Source organism: Phyllopteryx taeniolatus, chromosome 1 (genome assembly GCF_024500385.1).
Source record: "Phyllopteryx taeniolatus isolate TA_2022b chromosome 1, UOR_Ptae_1.2, whole genome shotgun sequence".
In the NCBI taxonomy this organism is placed as follows: domain Eukaryota; kingdom Metazoa; phylum Chordata; class Actinopteri; order Syngnathiformes; family Syngnathidae; genus Phyllopteryx; species Phyllopteryx taeniolatus.
In genome coordinates, this window is record NC_084502.1 from 40,954,532 (window position 1) to 40,975,620 (window position 21,089).

Consider the following 21,089-nt stretch of genomic DNA (forward strand, 5'->3'; position numbering starts at 1 on the left):
GGGTTGAGGTCAGGACTTTGAATTGGCCTTCTGTGGAAGCTATTCATTGTGGATTTAGTCAACTGGCAGATAGATTGTCTTAAAGACCCTGTAAAGTGAATTCCAAGATTTGTTTCTAAATACAGTACATTATATACTGTACTGTATGTTTGAATATGATTGCTAAAAACATGCAGTGACTGAATTGTTGAGATATACCGTTTGTCTTTTTCACCGAAGCCAAAAGACAAACTTGGGCTTTCTGGCATGAGTCGGCCCTCCCCCACTATATAAATATTTGAGCGCCTTCTCACATCAGTAGTTTTCCTGCGCAATTGCAAGTTACTTAATCTTTATTACAAGGCCCATTTCTACCACTATAGCGTGCAGTTAGTAAGCAAGCAATACCTCTACCCAAAGAAATGCATCTTCCCTGGATGCCATAATTTACAGAACAGCTCAGGATCATAGTTAGAATTCCCAAGTGGTATGTTTTTTGTGTGTTTCGGGCTACTGTAATAAGTTGAAATGCAAAGCATTGTGGGGTTTGTGACTAGCAGGAAGTATGCGCTCAAATATCTGTCAGTGTGAGCCACAGGCTGAATAACATCTGCCACTGAGTTTAATAAACGGTTACCTTTCCCTGAAGTGTGTCCGTTATGTGGACCTACCCACGACAACACTGAGCGAGGCGGTGATGCATTGGACGACCCCGCTGCCGGTCCACGGCATCTGGACGCCTGTTAGCCTGCTACCAGGTGGCTAGTAGTGCCTCTCGTTACAGCGTGGAAAAGCCCAATGACATTATATTCTCGCCACCGGAGGCTTTAAGCGGACTGTCAAATTTGAGTGACAGTTGAAAGTTTTGCGGGGCGTGTTTTCAGCACATTCAGCGCACATGCTGAAAGAACATCTCGATTTTTCACCATTTTGAAACCTGATTTCATATACTGGCCATTTTTCTATTCATAACAAATTGTCCAGCTTGTTAACAACACTTCTCTTCATCTCAAATTTACAAGACATTTTCAGTTTCACTCTACAGGGACTTTACGTACTCGGTTTACATGTGCATCCAATAAAAACATGATAAAAACATGAACACATGTAATTGTCTATGTGGTATTAGTTTAGGCAGATTGTGTTTGTTTATTCTTGACTTAGATGAAGATCAGACCACATTTTATGAGCATTTATAAAGAAATTTGGGTAATTCGAAAGGGTCCACATACTTTTTCTTGTAACTGTATGCACACAGCATAACATTGCCCCACCATGTTTGACACATTGGGCCTTAGGTCGTGAGCAGTTCCCTTTCTTCTCCATTCTTTTCTCTGTCCTTCATTTTAATACAAATTGAAGTTGGATTCTTTGGCCAACAGAATTTTGATTCCAGAACATCCAAATACATTTGACCTCTGAAAATTGATGCATTCTACCTGTAATTCTTCAATGGTAAAGCCATATTGTAAAACCTTTTACACTGTATTAAACTGAAAGTCCAAACCTTACTTACATAGTGTATACTGTCCATTGTTTTATTTCAAGGTCATGCCGGCACGAATGGTTAGCTCATCCGCCACACAGTTTGGAGGTCCTGGGCTCAAATCCGGGCTTCCTGTGTGGAGTTTGCATGTTCTCTCTGTGCCTGTGTGACCTTTCTCCGGGTACTCCTGTTTCCTCCCACATCGCAAAAACATGCATGGTAGGTTAATTGAAGACTCGAAATTGCCCGTAGGTGTGAATGTGAGTGCGAATGGTTGTTTGTTTATACAGTATGTGTTCTGCGATTTACTGTCGACCAGTTTAGGGTGTACCCTGCCTCTCACCGAAAGTCAGCTGGGATAGACTCCAGCACATCCGCGACCCTAGTGAGGAGAAGTGATTCAGATGGATGGAAGTAGTTAGTATGTATAGAGGCCAAATCCTAAAAACTGTGTCACTGTCCAAACACTGCTTGGTTCCAATGCGTCACTGTTGGTGCTGTTATATCACTCTGTCAAATGTAACGTTACTATGCCGTGCCTCTATGATGTTGCCTGACGTACACAAAGCGTTGAAACCAAATTGGTGTTTTTGTCACAGACCCTTCAGGCTCTGATATTCTCTACTCTCAAGTGAGATCCCCTTTCATGTTACACAAGTCTCTGTATTATTGCAGCAAGTAGACAAGACACAGACAGGCTTAATAGTCGTGTGAATGAACACACGAGTGCTTGAGGGCGTTCATCTTTTTGTCACATGTCCAAGTGCGTGTACAGCAGACAGGCAATAAAATGGATAAGAAGAAGACAGACACTTTTATCCCTATTAAGATTCTAAATTATTCTTTCCTGACAAGCCTGTACTATTTAAGGAATGTCTTTCAACACTAATTTATTTCCAAACAAGAAAGAATACCTTTCTAGAAATCTTGACTTAGATGTGTAGTTTACTGTGTTGTTTACAAAATTGTAATCCCTGATTAGCAAACTGTATCAAATAGTCTTCATTTACAAAGGCAATAATGCTCAGTTTGACACGTTGTAAGACATTCATTTAACAATATGGTCATCATAGTTTTGCAGTGGTTTAGAACTAAACTGCATCATACTGCATCATCAAAATGGTAAGTGTTTTTTTTTTTTTTTTTTTTGCTTTGTAATACAGGTTAGAGGGAGAAAGATGAAATGCAAATTAATCCGGTTGAAATCATCCTTCCATTCATTTGCGATGCAGTTGATCCTCGCTAGGTTTATGTGTGAGCTGGAGCAGGGGCGCCACTAGGTTTTATGGATGGTGGGGAGGGCCCTTCGGCCCCAGAAAATGCACAGGAAGTGAGCGAATGTAGCGTGTGAACACAAGATATCACAAACAGCTAATGAAGACTGAAAATTTGCTTTTTAATGTTTTTGGACATATTTGAAAACAATACAATACTGGGTAAATGTTCAAAGTCACTGTTAGATTTGTAGTATTTATTTTTTAGTTGTATTCTTTAATACAGTCCACAAACATGTAGTATGTTTACAGTATTCACCACCCCAAAAATATGTACACATTGTTAGAGTGTATGCAAAATGAATGCAAAAAAAGGTCACTTTTGTCACAAAGTCAGCCAAGATCATCATTTTCAATTAACAAAAAAATACAGGGAATAATTTACCTTTGAGGAGTTCACAATGTAATCAAAATCAAATTAACAGCTGCAATCACCAGCTACTTGGTGGGTGGAAGCATCAACGAATGCCATCTGGTTTTAAGGGTGCAAGTCGGTCTATCGCTGTTTTGACAAAGATGCTGAGGTGTGTCTTTTTCGATTGACATTACTGCAAGGATGTGAATTATTCCCCTTCAAAATACAGTGAAACACATTTAATTAATAACTGATCAATATGGAGGCTGACATGACATGATTTTGGCTCACAACACAATAAGTGTTTGCCCCCAAATACTTTTGAAGTTGCAGAGATTACATATTTGGCGCATATTTGACTAAAATGGTTGGCGAAAGGATTATTATTACTCGAGTAATATTTTTACTCAATTAATTTTAAATTAAATAATAAAGTAATATTAAAGTCATCTTGAAAATATGGGGGACAGGTTAATTTGGCTTATATTTATCTCTTGGCTCTCTTCACTTTCTAATCATTGCTCTCCTAAATAAAATTTCAAGTCAAGATGCACCTTGACTGAAATATTTCATATTTCATATCAATATTGAGTTCAATATAATTCATAGACTCCATCACAAATGGCTTTCTTCTGGAAAAACCTATAGACTCACATTTCCCGTAGATATTGGCTCCCGTGTTACTCTCTACTCATCAACTCTGATTCCTACAGTTCAATATGGGTGGACGAGTGACTATTATGACGATGATGATGATGATGATTATTATTGTTGTTACTGTGGGACAATGGATGACTGGTTAGCACCTCTGCTTCACAGTTCTGAGGACCCGGGTTCAAATCCAACCTGGCCTCTGTGGAGTTTGCATGTTCTCCCTGTGGCTGAGTGGGTTTTCTCCAGGTACTCCGGTTTCCTCCCACATTTCCCCCCAAAAAAAAGGAAAACCTGCATGGTAGGTTGATTGGAGACTGTAAATTGTCCACAGGTATGAATCTGAGTGTGAAGGGTTGTTTGCCTATATGTGCCCTGCGATTGGCTGGTGACCAGTTGAGGGTGTACTCGCCCAAAGTCAGCTGGGATAGGTGCCAGCGCACCCGTAACCCTAATGAGCATCAGCGTTTCAGAAAATGGATTATTATTATTATTATGCAGTAAGATCCACGGATGACAACTCTATGTAAATGAGCTCAGCTCCTGTTTCATGGTGTGAATTCACGCATAAAGTTCACTCTATAACCTCCTTCATCTTTATGTAAACAGCAAGGAGTTGCACAATGAATGATAAGATGTTGCTTCACAATATAAACAGCCATGAGCTTCACAATACAGGGCTGACAAAAAGTCCCATGCTACTCCTAACCAGCTTGTCAATTACAGTGGACCCCCACATACTGGCAGTTCGGCACCTGCGGATTCATCTGTCTGCCGATTTTATTTGATTTTTTTCCATTTTCTTTTCTCCCCCATTTTTTAGTTTTTTTTTTTTCTTTTTTGGGTTGAAACCAATCCAAAAAACGCTTACTGGTGGTTGATTCTATCGTATTCAAGGCTGAAGCCCCCCTAAAATAGCCCTAATGACGCCACTGAGCTGGAGCCTACCGCTTCTGACTTTGGGCAAGAAGCAGGGTACACCCTGGAATGGTCGCAGGGCAGTCATCATTCAATCCAGTGTTTGGACAATCAACAATCAAGAAAAGTGAATAAATAAATAGAAGTATATTTAAAACCAAGCGAAGAACAAAGCAGCACAATACCTGCTCAGGCTGTCTGCTATTTTTGGAAAGCTACAGGATATTAAATTGCATCTCGTGTGAGTGGAAACTTAATGTAATTTTCTTTGCAAAGATAAATGCCAAGTTGCATTTCTCTTCGTCATTTTGAATACCAAGGCCCTGCTGTCATAATAGTCAATTGTGTGTTTGCCCCTCACAAAAAGCCATTAGGCTATCATAAATATACTTTATTTCCGTGGAGCAGGGAGCAAAAAATGATTAAGCATTTGCTACAAGTCATCAGGGCCTCATTATCTTTTATTCTCGATAGTAAAAAATGGTAAAGAATGGCAGCTTTATGTTGGATTACAGAAAAGGCAAAAATAAAGCAATCATTTATTTATTTATTTTTTTTTACATGGCAGGGCATATATATTAAGTGTGCTCTTAGGCAAGTTCCCCCAAACAATCTATCAATGATGATGTCATGAGATTCTAATTAAACAATGAATTTGAACAACCAAAGTAAACAATACTCTATGGTCTACAAGTTTTAATAGCAAAAATTCGTTTGGCTGTGATTGGCTCATTGATTATTATCTGCAGGCATTTGGCAAGGAAGTGGATGTAATGAACGTTCAACACTATTATTATTATTATGATTATTATTATTAGGTTAAAGACCCACACTACAGGTTTGACTCTTTAGAAAACACAGCACTGACACGGCGGGCATGTTTGAACCTCAGAAATGGTTTCGTGCCACTTTGTCTGCACTAATCCTCTTTGATGGCCTTGCAAGGGAAGAAAAGTACGAGGATTTTCAGGCAGACGCTGTCTGAGGACGTTTGTCTGTGCGTCATGAAATACCAAAGATTCTGACCATGTTTAATTCCCTCCTTTCCAGTGAAATATCACACCTCTAAGACATGGTTATGTTTGGGTCCTGATGACACCATGGTAAATAAAACGATGCAGCAACAGGCCCATCAATGTAAAACTATGTAGCCATAGTAAAAGTTCAGACAAAATAAAATACAACTGCAAAACTATAAAAACAACAGGTTTAGAGTTTAAATCCACATAAATTGATATTGACTTTAAGTTACTGATTTTGCATTTTTTCCCACTGGCAGTTTAATACTCAGCAGTAAAGATCCAGAGAATTACTTTCACACTGTTGAGGAGGCTAATTTGTTAACCCCCCCCTAAACTCTTTCATGATGTGCATGCAAATGTTAAGGTCATTGCAAATATTATAACAGACTATCATGACAATGTCCGTTATATATACACATTTATGGTTATGTTGGGGGTCATGTTCAAAGAAATATAAAAACAGCCTAGAATTTTTCTGAATGAATAAAACGAGATTGATCTCTCTCAAACACACTCATCCACTATTATAATATGCCGTACAATAAAAAGGCACAAAGAATATGAGTACATCCTTTCTTTCTGTTTTATGAGATAGTTAATTCACATGCAATAGGTAAGTATGCAGAACCTTATAGATAGATAGATAGATAGATAGATAGATAGATAGATAGATAGATAGATAGATAGATAGATAGATAGATAGATAGATAGATAGAGATCTATATAGCTATATATGAAGATATAGATTTAGATTTAGATTTGATAGATTTATATATAGGCTGTCCATCGTTTTGGTTCCTATCCAGTCTTGTGGCAGTGGAGATTGTTTAAAACAGGACCGCCCTCTAGCGGCCAAAGTGCTTTTTATGAAGAAGCTTGAGACCAAATTCACAGCATCCTAGTGGCTTACTTAACCTAAGTGTTTCTTGTTCAGAAGAAAAACAGAACCCAACTTGTTTTAAAATCTCAGTTCCCTTTAAATACATTGCAGCGATCTGGTGTAAAACAATGTGTTTAAACCACAAACACTTGAGTTTATTTCTCATCAGGCGTGTTATTCATTCAGCTTGTGGTAATTAATGTGCCATCATCGCGAGCAGCAAAGGTGAACTAGAGAAGAACGGGTTGCACCAGTTCTCATACCTTCCCATTACATAACTGCGCTGGAGACGAGCCAGGGAATGGTGGCTCAATGTACAGTATGATGACACACGGGAGATTTAATCACATACAATGGCTTGTTCCATCCATCCATCCATCCATTTTCTAAGCCGCTTCTCCTCACTAGGGTCGCGGGGGTGCTGGAGCCTATCCCAGCTGTCATCGGGCAGGAGGCGGGGTACACCCTGAACTGGTTGCCAGCCAATCGCAGGGCACATAGGAACAAACAACCATTCGCACTCACAGTCATGCCTACGGGCAATTTAGAGTCTCCAATTCATGCATGTTTTTGGGATGTGGGAGGAAACCGGAGTGCCCGGAGAAAACCCACGCAGGCACGGGGAGAACATGCAAACTCCACACAGGCGGGGACGGGGATTGAACCCCGCACCTCAGAACTGTGAGGCTGACGCTCTAACCAGTCGGCCACCGTGCCGCCTTGGCTTGTTCCAAATGAACATAAAATAAAATCTCGAAGATAACGCTTTTCTAGCTACAGATCAGCTCCAAAGCCACCCACAGAGCTGAAGGCAACACTCCATGTCCATGTACCGGTAACTCCAGTTGCTGCAACATAAGCTAACCACACCAACTACACGTCTGACACTCGTATCCCCTTGCAGCTTCTGTCTTTGTACAAAAGGGAGATACAAGCAATGCAGGACATATTTTATTTACGCAACACCTTCCTGCTTTTTGACACCTTTATGCAGTACACTGCCAAACTCCTCAGTGCATAATCTTAAAAATAAAAACCATTGCCTGTTGTCAAAAAAGGAACGACTTGTGAAAACAGACAGTAATAGACAACCTTCGTTTCCTTTATAAGGTTAAGGTAAGTATTTTCTTGGTAAATTGTAAATGGACTGCACTCGTACAGCGCTTTATCTACACCATCACAGGGCCCAAAGCGCTTTACAAAGCCTCACATATACCCACACATTCATACACCAATGGCCAACTGCTACCATGCCCGCTGGGAGCAAATTAGGGTTCAGTGTCTTGCCCAAGGACACTTCGACATGCGGACAGTTGTAGCCAGGATTTGAATCAGTTCCCCTTCGGTCTGAGCCACAGCCGCCCAACAAAGAGTTAAATATGAATCCCTGAGTGCTTGACTGACAGTCTTAGGAGCATGTTTGCAATCAAAGTAGTGGATGCTAGCGGAGGTATGGCATTGATGACTGAAGGTCTTAGGTTATAAGGTACTGCAAGTGGATATCAATATGTAGATAAAGATTGCGATGTTGGGGCGTCCATCAGCCCAAGGGCATCCACTAAGGAATACAACACCTTCCTGTGAGTCAGAACATGATGTATGTCCGTGTGTATTTATTTACAGTTCATTATGTGGAAGGTTTGTGGCATTTTGAGAGGGTGAAAAGTTTGTCTTAGTCCCTGATCAGTCCGAGTTTCTTCAGGGCTTCACGGCGGCCCACTCCATTTTCATCGCGAGGGCAGATCAACACACTGACGCCTTGTGACCGTGACTCCTTGTGAGAGTTCTGAGAGTGCTGGAAGGCCGAGTGGGAGGAGGCACGTCTCCGAAAGTCCGGGCTAATGGCATGACTGAGGCACTGCTCAACGCTAATGCTTTCGTGACGATCCACGGGGCGGCTTAGGCGCTGGCCGGAGTGCTCCGTGGAACCTGATTGTGCACCTGTGGCCTTGGTTAACTGCTTGACCAGGTCCGAAGGTGTGCGAGGAGGGGATTTCATCTGGGTATTAACTGTTAACACATTGTTCACAGGAGATTGTCCACGATCTGACAAGAGAGGTTTGGCACGGTCACTGAAGGCAGAGGGGCCAGACGAAGCAGTGGAGGGAGAGCCACGGGACGCATTGCTTTTGAAGATATCTGATGGTGTTAGATTGGATAAATTTAGAAGTGACTGACTGCTTCGATATGGAAGATCTGCCCATGACTTTCGAGTTTGTGGAGAAAGCTCCTGACTCAGGGAGGGGTCCAAATCGGCCACAGACCCTTTAAGCAGCCCAAGCTTCTGGAGGGCCTGAAGGTGGATTCTCTTGTGGTCCAACAGTTGTTGATTGCCGTTGGGTGCAATGGTTGAATTAGGTTCTGTTGTTTGTGTCTGGTGTGGTGTTTTGACTGAAAACCTTTTTGTCCTAGGGGCCACAAAGGGTGGGCTCTTGGGCTCTGTGACTTCAGGACGAACGATCACTGGGACAAGGGACTCCAAGGCAGGGAGACTCTGACGAGCCTCGATCGGGAGCTTGTCTGTCAGATGTTTGTGGTTAACAGGGGGACTAACTGGAGGTCTCTTCTCTATGGCTCTCTGGTATAGCCGCTTCAAGTCAATAGAGACTGGCATGCTGCTGCTGGAGTGAGGGGGGGCTTTGACACAGTCAGCCTCTGGATCAGGCTCCGGAGCAAGCTCAGGACTGGGCTGTGCATCAGGTCCAGGATCATCCATGAAGTCAGATGGAGGGGGAATCAGACCTACATCTATCTCTGGAGTAATGCAAGTGATTATGTTTGGAGAGTCGTCAATGGGGGGTAAACAGAGTCCCTCAGTGTCTGTATCTAGTGGGATGTCGCAACCAGTGACTGAGCCAGTAACCAGAGGTTGAGGTCGTGATATGACATTCACATATGTTCTAAGATCTTCTGTGCTGGCTTCAGAAACAGTGCTGAAGTTTGGTTCACAGTTTTGATTCAAAAGGCAATGCTCAGGTATGTTTTCTTCGGTTAACGTCATGCACTCAGACGCCTCCTCTACTGGTAAGCCACCCAGCAGTGTGGGCAAGGTCTCAGATCGCTGGTCCATTCTGGACTCAAAGTTTAATCTGGAAATATCTAAAAGACAAAAGCACAGTACTGATGTCCCTGTTGGCAAAAAAAAAATCCCATTTAGGAACAAGGTTAATTTTTTGTATATACCATCAACCTCAGTCAGACCCATCTTCTCTAGAAGGAGTACCGAGTCTGGTTCGTCATTGGATAGTCCACTGTCCTCCTGCACCTCCCATGCCTCAATGGTCTGCTCCAGATACATGAGGCATGCCCTCTCCTCAGCAGATAAGTGCTCCATGCTATCCTCACTCTGCAGACAAATATACCTTAGACTTTTATTCTTTTTTTCTTCCCCACATTATCCTGAATGTGGCTCTGAGAAACAAGACAGGAACAACAATCTGTGAAAGATGTTTTCATGTTCTGTTAGACAGGAAAAACAAATCAATACCGTACCACCTTTATATTTTTGACAAAAAGGTGGGCATGAAATCATTTCAGTTTGGTTTAATTTCCACACTTTTACACTGCAATCCCAAAAGACCTTCTGTGGCCTGACAAATTGTACAATTTGACAGAAGCTTCTAAATGGTCTTATTGGACGAACCGAATGAAATGTTTACTACATGCGGACAGAAGACATGCATGTAATGTGTGCCCTACAGAAGTCGAATAAAATGGAAGGTGTTTCAACATGTGTGCATGTACATAGAGTAAATGACTTGTGTTAAGTAACATCAGATATACAAGCAGTCAGTAGAGGCCACAATTGACTCACATAGCCAGAGTTCATGCTGATTACACTGTCATAGCTTCCAGTGCTCTCCTTATTGCTCAAGGATGTCAAGGCAATGCCACCATGCCACGCGTCACCCGTCGACATTGCACTGGTATTAGGCTGGGGGTGGTTCATCAAATTGTGGAAGGCTCTAAAATGTTATGGAGAAAAGGTTAAATGATGAGAAAAAATTGTCTGGTAATGCAGGATATGTATTTTATTTTCACTGTCTCTAACCTCATCTCATCTCATCTAGCTACGTATAATGTTGTGCTTTTTTTGTTTTATGTTTGCGTCTCACCAAGTTAGGAAATGGATGTCGGACAGAAAATAGTTGAAATTATCTTATGTTTGTTGGGAGAAATAGAAGGGGCAAAGACATGATTACAATGTAAAGATGTCAAGCCAATGGATCTTTTCCTTTCGGCTTGTCCCTTTAGGGGTCGCCACAGCTCGTCATCCTTTTCCATGTGAGCCTATCTCCTGCATCCTCCTCTCGAACACCAACTGCCCTCATGTCTTCCCTCACGACATCCATCAAGCTTCTCTTTGGTCTTCCTCTAGCTCTCTTGCCTGGCAGCTCCATCCTCATCATCCTTCTACCAATATACTCACTCTCTCTCCTCTGGACGTGTCCAAACCATCGAAGTCTGCTCTCTCCAACTTTGTCTCATAAAACAGCTAACCTCGGCCGCCCCTCTGATGAGCTCATTTCTAATCCTATCCAATCAGGTCACTCCGAGAGAGAACCTCAACATCTTCATGCCTGCCACCTCCAGCTCTGCTTCCTGTTGTCTCTTCAGTGCCACTGTCTCTAATCCGTACATCATGGCTGGCCTCGCCACTGTCTCATAAACTTTGCCCCTCATCCTTGCAGACTCTTCTATCTGTGGTCTTCTGACTGGACTCCCTAAAAAGAGCATTAAACAGCTGCAGCTCATTCAGAATGCTGCAGCTCAGGTTCTGACCAGAAGAAAGAAGTGAGAGCATATGACTCCAATTTCTTTACACTGGCTTCCTGTGAGCTTTAGAATAGATTTAAAGTTCTGCTACTGGTGTATAAATCACTCAGTGGTTTAGGTCCTGAATACATGAAAGAAATGCTAATGGAATAAAAACCCAGTAGGGCTCCGAGATCGACAGACTCAGGTCAAATAGTGGAGCACAGAGTCCAAAGCAAACATGGTGAAGCAGCATTTCGCCATTATTCTGCACACAAATGGAATAAGTTGCCAACAGAAGGGACGTCGGCCCCAAGTGTGCATGTTTTTAAGTCCAGGTTAAAAACTCTTCTTTTTTCTCATGCTTTTTAGAGCATTTCCACTTTTAAATAATATTTCTTGCACTGTACGCTGTTTCCATTGTATTTTTAGTTATTTCATTTGTTTCCTCTTTGTTTTAAATGTTTACAAGCTGTTTTTGTCTTTGTTTTTAAAAGCTTTTAATCATGTAACGCACATTGAGTTACCTTGTTTATGAAATGCGCTATGTAAATACATTTGCTTTGCTTTGCTTTCCTGTTTTTTCCACCCCTACCTCCAAACCTAATGTAAAAAAAAAAAAATCATGTCAAGTCAATGGTTATACAGTATGGGCCAAATACCGACAAAATGACTGTGATAACATTCTGTCTTGAAATAAACGTGATTGTTTTAAGGTGCAGCCAACTTCGTACAAGCATTACTACTAATTCTTAACAGTAACTTTAGAGCGTCAGCCTCACAGTTCTGAGGACCGGGGTTCAATCCCCGGCCCCGCCTGTGTGGAGTTTGCATGTTCTCCCCGTGCCTGCGTGGGTTTTCTCCTGGCACTCAGGTTTCCTCCAACATCCCAAAAAAACATGCATGAATTGGAGACTCTAAATTGCCCGTAGGTGTGAATGTGAGTGCGAATGTGGTTGTTTGTTTGTATGTGCCCTGCGATTGGCTGGCAACCAGTTCAGTGTGTACCCCGCCTCCTGCCCGATGATAGCTGGGATAGGGTCCAGCACGCCCGCGACCCTAGTGAGGAGAAGCGGCTCAGAAAATGGATGGATGGATGGCTAGTGCAATAACATGAGGTATCCTGGCTGGTCCATCAATATTACAGACCACTAAAGCAGTTAATCCGGGGTCGCTTTGGCAATGACAGATACCGCTCTCCTTATTACAGTATACCATCAATGGGATTTTGAAGCTTTAATTTAAAGTCAGTTTAAGCATTTACATATTGCAAAGGAGAAATAAATATGCAGTTATTTGTTGGGGGACCTTCAACAGAAAATCCATCCATCTATTAGCTTTATCACATATCCTCATTAGGGCCTCAGTGAGATAGAGCCTATCCCATTTGATTTTGGGCAAAAGGCGGCGTACATTCTGGGCTGGTCACCAGCTAATCGCAGGCCACATGTGGACAAACAACATTCACACTTGAATTTAGGGTCTAACCACTTATCCACCTTGCTGCCACAGGAAATATATTTTTTAGCAAAGATTTTACTGAGACGCTATCAGGCCTAACACATTGGTTCAGATCAAGTAAATATTATACAACACCCAAAAATATTTCACTCCTTTCGATCTTTTAAGCAAATGACTCTCGCTCCCATGAAAACAATCTTCTGATGTTTTACAGCTTCTAGCAGCCAACACCTGTGTGCACAGAAAGAAAACTAGCAGGGTGCACCCACAGCTGACTCAGGATCCAATAGTCAGTGGAATGTCACTTTGCTTGCTCAAATGCCTTCACAACTAGGACATTAAAGTGAGCGCTGTGACATGCAATAACTGGGCGTTGAACCTGAGGACCTTGAAACATGCAAGTGGATCAGTCAGCCACAGATCTTTTAATAGGCTTGGGGAAAATGATTTGGGGAAAACGATAAGTGTCGCTGTGATAGCAATATAATGTATGAGTCTTACAACGTTAAATAATTGTATACAAGTGCAAGAGGACTGGCTTAATGGTTAACAGTAATCACAAGTTGTATAACTCACGAGCGCTGATTCATGTTTAAACTAGGTAAATTGTCCTGTTACAGGCTTGCATGGGAAAGTAGTTACACTTTATTTAACTCAGTCTACTAAACAAGATATTCAATGATTACACACTCAACAATGGGTCCCTCGTAGGAGAACAGTTTCAATTTTGCCAATACAAACGTTTTAAACTGTCATCTTGACTCTAAATGAGATTGGAAAACAGGAAGTGCTGCAGAATGCGTGGAAATATACTGGAGATAAACATCTTACCCATCTTGGAAAAAATAAAAAATAAACAAGTTTTTTCTAAACACAAAATGGTAAGAGTGAAACAAAACATGCAAGAAAATGAGCGAAGAGAATAACAGTGCATTCAAGTCAAGAGTGTAGTACAGCATAATCATAACTCACCGGAGAGTTTGACATGAATGTAGACAAGTGGAGGTGTGTTGAGTTGGGTGTGGGAGTTAATCCATCTCCGTGGCGGTTTGTCCTGCTTCCACTGAAGCTGAGAAAAAGGGTGTGGCGGGTTGGGTAGAACTGTCTGTGATGAGCCAATCAGCTACTGGGCATGTGGTCATGTGCAGGTAATCAACCTGACAGACATGTGGCACGACAAGAATTTAATGGTATCTAAATAAATTGGAACAGCAAAACACAGGAAGCATTTTTACAGTGTGTCTTTTTGAATCATGCCGATGTATGCCGAACTGTCTTGAGTATGTGTGACTTCCTCCACATTTAGAGGCAACTCATGTTACGACTCGGTTTCATTGTTGGACTAGCTGTGCTAGTTGAGGCAAAACCGCTCACTAGAAGGACTAGTCACAGGAAAGCATTTCACTATTTTTATGACTGATGCTAAGAATTGTCTCTCATCACACTAATTGCAGCAATCCATTATTTGCCCTTGTATATCACTAAATTATTGGAGTTATAAAGAGCATGGCGTTAATTTTTACTGCATCAAAAAGGGAGCAGTTACTCATATTTACTTCATATACTACAATCACAATGATGAGCATATTGTTCAATTCTTTGTAAAGGCTGTTGCCGTGAATGTAAACAGCATCCTGATCTTAACATGAGCTTTTAATACTCTCGTCCAGTGATTCCCAGCCAGTGTGCCCTATATTTGTGTTCCGTGAGAGATCATCAGTAGTGTTGGAAATTGCACTTAATCAGGCTGAAAACTATTCCTTATCCTTTTTTCATATATCTAGGCCAGCGACATTAAAGGCTCTTCCATTAGAAGGTAGACTCTACCTATTTGACCTGGGTATTCATTGGTGATGAAATTTTGGTTTGGTGGTTCACCATAACATTTTTTCTCATGGAAAATGTGCCTTGACTCAATAAAGGTTGGGGAAACACTGCTCAAGTCTAATTAAAAGCAGCGTGTGTTGCGACTACAACTGGTTTGATTGCACTTCACTGGTAGTTTCCAGTACGCATATTGTCAAATTTCTAAATCTCATTTGTTATCATTTCTGTTCAACACAACAAGACCACTCAGTGAAAGAATAAAAATCAACAAGAAGAAACTCTCAAACTGCGCAATTTATTAATTGTACAATTATGAAAATAATCATAAAAAAACAGGAAGCCCAAGATTATGTACAATCTTTTTTTTTTCCTGAATTGAGGTCCCGCTTGTGTTCGCTCAGCCTCGATAATCACAGAGCATTTACCACGATATGTGTAACTTTACAAGACATAGTCCTTTTAATCTCTTTTGACATAAGTCAAAAATTACATACATACATACACATATATACTGTATAGAGATCTATAAAAGCAAAAATCATTCAAGTATCAAAATAAAGACCACTAGTTTCATGTACAATATCATTCGCATCAGATTCGTCCCAAAATATTCATTCTGATCCTCATTGATGTGCAAAGGCAAAATGGGACCATGCTGATGGCCGAAGGTGCCGTCACAGGCGTGTTAAAGACAGTGTACCATAAATTTTACCCTACTGGTCTGACAATGTACCAAACACAGCATAACCACAACAGGTGGACAGTGCTCAACATAAATGAGTACCATTCACTTTGAAAAGTAAGATTTGAATGCATTTCTCAGTACACACAAAAAACTATTTCTAGAATTTATGATGAGGATTCCACTCACTCGTGGTTGAATTCCTCGCCGTACTTATTTATGTGGAGCACTGTATCGACACGCCCTGACTGATGTAGACATACATCAGTTGACTAGCAAGTACCATTAACAGTCAACAATCTGGCAGAAAATTCTGCCCCCTATTTTGTTTTTGCTTGGCAGCTTTAAAACAAACAAACAAACAAACTCAAGGAATTACTGTCCCGCATTGCAGGTTTGGTTAATAATCTCACTAGATTCATTAGACAAAGGAACAGGAAGACAAACCAAGTTGCTGCATTAGGTCAAATGTCAAATAAAACTAGATGCAAGTTCAAATGCCAAAGCTGCACCCTGTTACATACCTAGAAAACAGTATTTGTAGTGTTACTTCTAGTAAATTTTGTTTGGTTGAGTTAAGGAATCACGCTGTACAAGATTGCTAATCACAGTTACAATTGTTGAGGATGAGATGATAAAGGACCAATTAAATTATGCCTTACTTGCTTGAACACCCCCCCCCCCCCTTACCCACACACAAATTTCCCCTCGCTTTATTAAGAAGCTTAAGATGGACACCTGTGTCGCGTATGCCCTCCGCACACTGACACATCTCTGATGGGCAGGAAGTGAAATTGAAGTGATGTCGGCAATGAGGTCGGACCAACAAATTCTGCTCTCCAGACTGAAGGTCGGCCATGCTCCTTTTTTCCCACCACAAAACATCTTACCCATCATGCAACATAGTTGTCCTTTTAAACTGGCTGGGGGTATGTTCAACTAAAGGGAGGATGACACATACACACAGTTAAAATACAGGCAAACTGACTACGCAAACATTAACAGAGTGATGCACCCCCCTTCTTTGAGCAAGTGTGATATTTTCAAAAAAGGCCAAAAAAAAGCAGAAGGCGCACTTGATCTTGCACTTGGGGAGTTTTTAAAAGTGCTTCCATGCTAACTTTGTAAGCTAAGTGACCATATCACAGTGTTTTGGGATGGTTCCCTCCTTTGGACCTTAACTAACTGCTGGCAATAAAGCAGAAAGATCCTGCTACAAGTACAAGCCCCAATGACACAGACAAATAGCAGGACCAGTTGGCATCCAGGTGCAGGATTGTGTGCAGCCTCTCAGCTGTGGGAAAACGCTCGGTGTCAGGAGTGAAAAGCCTCAGAGCGGACGTCGCCTAGCAGAGCAGGAAAAGCACCGAGAAAAAAAGGTCATATCACCAAAAGTCAATAGTGAGAGTGCTGACTGGGGAAAAAGATGTACTGTAGAGAGTTCAGGGAGCATACAAGGTAAACAGAGGCAACTAGCAGTGAAGGTGATTGGCAGGCTGGCAGTGTAAATAATACCAACTGAAAGAGGATTATAACATCGGACTAGTACAAGTGTTCAAGTGATGATTGGGGGGCATTGCAGTTGCAGTGAAAGGCACACGCAAGGGGGAAGTGAAGGAGAAAAGGTGAGACTAGGTGCAGGTTCAGAAGGGGGGCGGTGGTCCACTCAGAATATGGTGGTCTCATACTTAGTGCTGATTGTACGCTTGGGTTCCTTGGTGTCCACGAGCCACGTGGCGCCACTTTGTGACTGGGAATCTCCCTCCTGTTCCAAAAGGTCACCCTAGAAACACAAATCAGATTACAATAAGCAATTACCTTCCCTGTTCGTTGCATAATTGTGCTATTAAGACTCAGATTCAGAGAACTTTTTTTTTTTTTAATCCCTGTAGGGCAAATGTTGGTATAACTCCACGATGTAAGAACAGGAGCCGCTAAGGTCAGATAATTCCTTGGCTGTGGACTCCTAAACTGCCACAGCCAAAAGTAACATTGACAAACATTTGGGGTCAGTAAAGTGCAGCTCACACATGTACAGAAATGATAAATATAACAAATAATAACAGAAACAAACATCAACTGAACTTAAAAAAAAAAAAACAATGACATGAGGATGTGAAATGGAGGAAGGACATTTCCTAAAGGACGTTTCATGTCTGTGTAGAAGTCACAACAATAACTGAATATTGGAGGAGAGTCCTGGCCAACACGGAAGGGGAGTCAGACATGATAATGTGAAAGTCGTGACAAAAATTTGCAAGCCAAGGAGACTGAACACCACATGATCCTCTTGAGCTCATTAATTAAGCCACAGCCTGAAATACTGGATGTGTCCCTGAAGTGTATTTGTCGCATCCATATTCAGCACACGCTCACTAATGGTGTAATGCTAACTGCAGGCAACATCGACATGGTCAAATGATGATTATGTTAGTTTCGGGTGCTGTATCTTGGATGTTGTGTTTTGCTTTGAAAATTCTTCCAGTCCATCTTGTGTGAGGATAACAGGAGTAGCAATATGAGGGAATATGTACATTCCACTCCCGTACCCCAAACAACCGTGAATAATCTCACAATATTGTTCAACTGTTAAAAATCTCTCCAATGTATTTTCATACAAATGGAAGAAGTCAAATACTTGAGTCCTGAGTCACTTAAATCTTTCATTCATACATGAGTGGTGTTTTCATGTTTTCTGTACTCAAATAGCAACTCACCCCCGACTTCCGAACACTGCCTCGTGGTTTGGGCACAGGTCGGCTGGACTTAGTCTCGATGAGCTCCGAAGCAGGACCTATTGGTAAGTTCTGGTGCTGTTTGGTCCTCTGGGCCTGGAGAGCCAGCTGATAAGCCACCTCAAATGCTTGACCGAGTGTCAGTATGATCTCATAGGTGAGGTTCTAAGGGAGCGTGATCACAAAGTTTGCAGGTTAATAAAACGTAACAATGAGACATGGCAGAACATTTTCATTTTTGCCTAAACTGTCTTGATGACAACATTTTGGATTGAAAAGACATTTTGCGTGCATTAAGACAATGTTTCACTTCTGACATAAGTACAACCCCAATTCCAATGAAGTTGGGACATTGTGTTAAACATAAATAAAAACAGAATACAATGTTTTGCAAATCATGTTCGACCTATATTTAATTGAATACACTAAAAACATATTTAATGTTCAAACTGATAAACTTCATTGTTTTTAGCAAATAATCATTAACTTAGAATTTTATGGCTGCAACAGATTCCAAAGAAACTGGGACAGGGTCGTGTTTACCACTGTGTTACATCACCTTTTCGTTTAACAACATTCAATAAACGTTTGCGAACTGAGGACACTAATTAGTATAGTAAGTCTTTGATTATGTATCCTGCATTATATTGTCTTGTAGATGTATTTTACTGCTTTTTTACATCATGGCCAGGGGACTACAGATGAAAACTAGCCTTCTGGCTAATTCTGGCTTTTTTAACCATGTGTACTTCATGTGTTTTATGAAATGGCACTGTCCCCTTTCAAATAAACTGATTAATAATAATAATAATAATTGTTGAAGCTTTGTAGGTGGAATTCTTTCTCATTCTTCCTTGATGTACAGCTTCAGATGTTCAACAGTCCGGGGTCTCCGTTGACGTATTTTACGCTTCACAATGTGCCACACATTTTTAATGGGAGACCGGTCTGGACTGCAGGCAGGCCAGTCTACTACCGGTGCTCTTTTACTACGAAGCCACGCTGTTGTAACATGCAGAACGTGGTTTGGGATTGTCTTGCTGAAATAACAGGGCCATCCATGAAAAAGACGTTGCTTGAATGGCAGCATATGTTTCTCCAAAACCTGTATGTACCTTTCAGTGTCATGGGTGTGTGTTATGGTTGTTGTCTTCCCCCTGTCTCGTACACACCTCTCGTTACAGTAGTACAGCATATGCGTCACCGCGCACTTGGAGGACGATCCTCGGTGACCAGCCAAACCAAGGCAGATCCCCTGTTGCCAGTCTCAATCCATTGGCTAGCGTCACCACGGATGAACCCATGCAACTGGGTTGGTTCTGTCTCTCCCCTGAGGAACGTCAACGCCGGCTGATGGAATCGCGGTGCTTCTACTGCGGGCAGTTGGGTCATTCCGTGAGCAACTGTCACGTCAAAGTTGCCGGTGCCGGTAGCAAGGGCACGGGAGCGGTGAGTCTAAATATCATTAAGGAAGACCCTACCCAGGTTCTTCCTAAAGTAACACTATTCTCTCCAGATCAAGAGATTCATACATCTGTATTTATTAACTCTGGTTCTGATGCAAATTTACTCAACTCAAATGATATTCCACAGACCCCATTCTGGGGATGCTGACTTGTCTCAAGTGCCCAGCTGTTACCATGACATTAAAGAAGTTTTTTCCAAGTCCAAAGCCAAATCCCTTCCACCCCACAGACCTTATGACTGTGCAGTTGACTTGCTGCCTGGAACCACACCTCCAAGGGGGAGGTTGTTCTCTCTTTCAGGGCCGGAACACAAGGCTATGAAGGAGTATGTGGAAGAATCACTGGCAGCCGGGATCATTCGCCCATCTTCATCCCCCGCGGGAGCAGGATTTTTCTTTGTGGACAAGAAGGACAAGACCCTGCGACCCTGTATCGATTACCGGGGTCTCAATGAAATAACTGTGAAAAACAGGTACACTCTTCCTCTCATCTCCACCGTCTTTGAGTTCCTGGAGGGAGCCAAGGTTTTCACCAAACTAGACTTGAGAAATGCGTATCATCTAGTCAGGATGAGGGAGGGGGATGAATGGAAAACAGCATTCAACACGCCAACGGGACATTATGAGTATTTGGTAATGCCTTTTGGACTAACTAACGCTCCAGTTGTTTTACAGAATTTTGTTAATGATGTCTTGCGTGACATGTTGAATGTGTACTTTTGTATATTTGGACGATATTTTGATATTCTCTCGGATGAGGAGACTCACATTGTTCATGTCCGCTCTGTGTTGCAGCGGTTACTGCAGAATAAACTATATATCAAGGCTGAGAAATGTGAGTTCCACAGGGCGTCTGTTTCTCTTCTGGGTTTCGTGCTGGCTCCAGGTGAAATCAAAATGGACCCTTGCAAAGTTGAAGCCGTGATTAATTGGTCCACTCCCACGTCACGCAACGACATACAAAGGTTCTCAGGGTTCGCAAATTTCTACAGAAAGTTCATTAGAAATTTCAGTTCAATAGCCTCGCCTTTGCATGATCTTACCTCGCCACACAGACCATTTGTGTGGAACCCGCTTTGCCAGTGAGCTTTTCAGGAACTAAAATCGAGCTTTACCTACAACATTCAATAAACGTTTGGGAACTGAGGACACTAATTGTTGAAGCTTTGTAGGTGGAATTCTTTCCCATTCTTGCTTGATGTACAGCATCAGCTGTTCAACAGTCCGGGGTCTCCGTTGTCGTATTTTACGCTTCATAATGCGGCACACATTTTCAATGGGAGACAGGTCTGTACTGCAGGCAGGCCAGTCTAGTACCCGCACTCTTTTACTATGAAGCCACGCTGTTGTAACACGTGCAGAATGTGGTTTGGCATTCTCTTGCTGAAATAAGCAGGGGCGTCCATGAAAAAGACGTTGCTTGTATGGCAGCATATGTTTCTCCAAAACCTGTATGTACCTTTCAGCATTAATGGTGCCTTCACAAATGTGTAAGTTACCCATAACATTGGCACTAACACAGCCAGCCCCATACCATCACAGATGCTGGCTTTTGAACTTTGCGTCCATAACAGTCCGGATGGTTCTTTTCCTCTTTGG

At 41.9% G+C, this 21,089-nt stretch overlaps 2 protein-coding genes across 11 annotated transcripts in view; both read right to left on the bottom strand.

Annotated features, from left to right (window-relative positions):
* Positions 1-2,840: 2,840 nt before the first annotated feature.
* On the bottom strand, positions 2,841-14,028 carry LOC133488229 (specifically androgen-regulated gene protein-like). Of its 2 annotated transcripts, none has more exons than XM_061795867.1 (4): positions 13,754-14,028; positions 10,380-10,530; positions 9,789-9,911; positions 2,841-9,694 (listed from the first exon to the last, which is right to left on the bottom strand). In XM_061795867.1, exon 4 carries the CDS (start codon positions 9,633-9,635, stop codon positions 8,238-8,240), a length of 1,398 nt encoding a protein of 465 aa, XP_061651851.1. In that variant the 5' UTR covers positions 9,636-9,694; positions 9,789-9,911; positions 10,380-10,530; positions 13,754-14,028; the 3' UTR covers positions 2,841-8,237. The 2 variants fall into 2 exon arrangements, with proteins under 2 accessions (XP_061651851.1, XP_061651843.1); XM_061795859.1 differs by having other exon boundaries at positions 2,841-9,664; positions 9,749-9,911; positions 13,754-14,019.
* An 856-nt stretch (positions 14,029-14,884) lies between these two features.
* LOC133488194 (ankyrin repeat and SAM domain-containing protein 1A-like) overlaps positions 14,885-21,089 on the bottom strand; it is a 100,742-nt gene continuing 94,537 nt past the window's right edge. For 7 of the 9 annotated variants that reach the window (XM_061795799.1, XM_061795789.1, XM_061795839.1 and 4 more), the window contains 2 exons: positions 18,008-18,190; positions 16,643-17,073 (listed from right to left, as the gene is read on the bottom strand). In XM_061795799.1, coding sequence (XP_061651783.1) covers positions 16,957-17,073; positions 18,008-18,190 — 300 coding nt within the window. In that variant the 3' untranslated portion in view covers positions 16,643-16,956. The other 2 variants (XM_061795806.1, XM_061795813.1) reach the window with 2 other exon arrangements.

Coding starts and splice junctions, on each gene's coding strand:
- LOC133488229 (XM_061795859.1), bottom strand. CDS start 10,514: ATGAACCACCCCCAGCCTAATACCAGTGCAATGTCGACGGGTGACGCG. Junction 9,912..10,379: donor TCAGCATGAACTCTGGCTAT/GTGAGTCAATTG, acceptor ATTTGTCTGCAG/AGTGAGGATAGCATGGAGCA. Junction 9,665..9,748: donor GGGTCTGACTGAGGTTGATG/GTATATACAAAA, acceptor TTTGTCTTTTAG/ATATTTCCAGATTAAACTTT.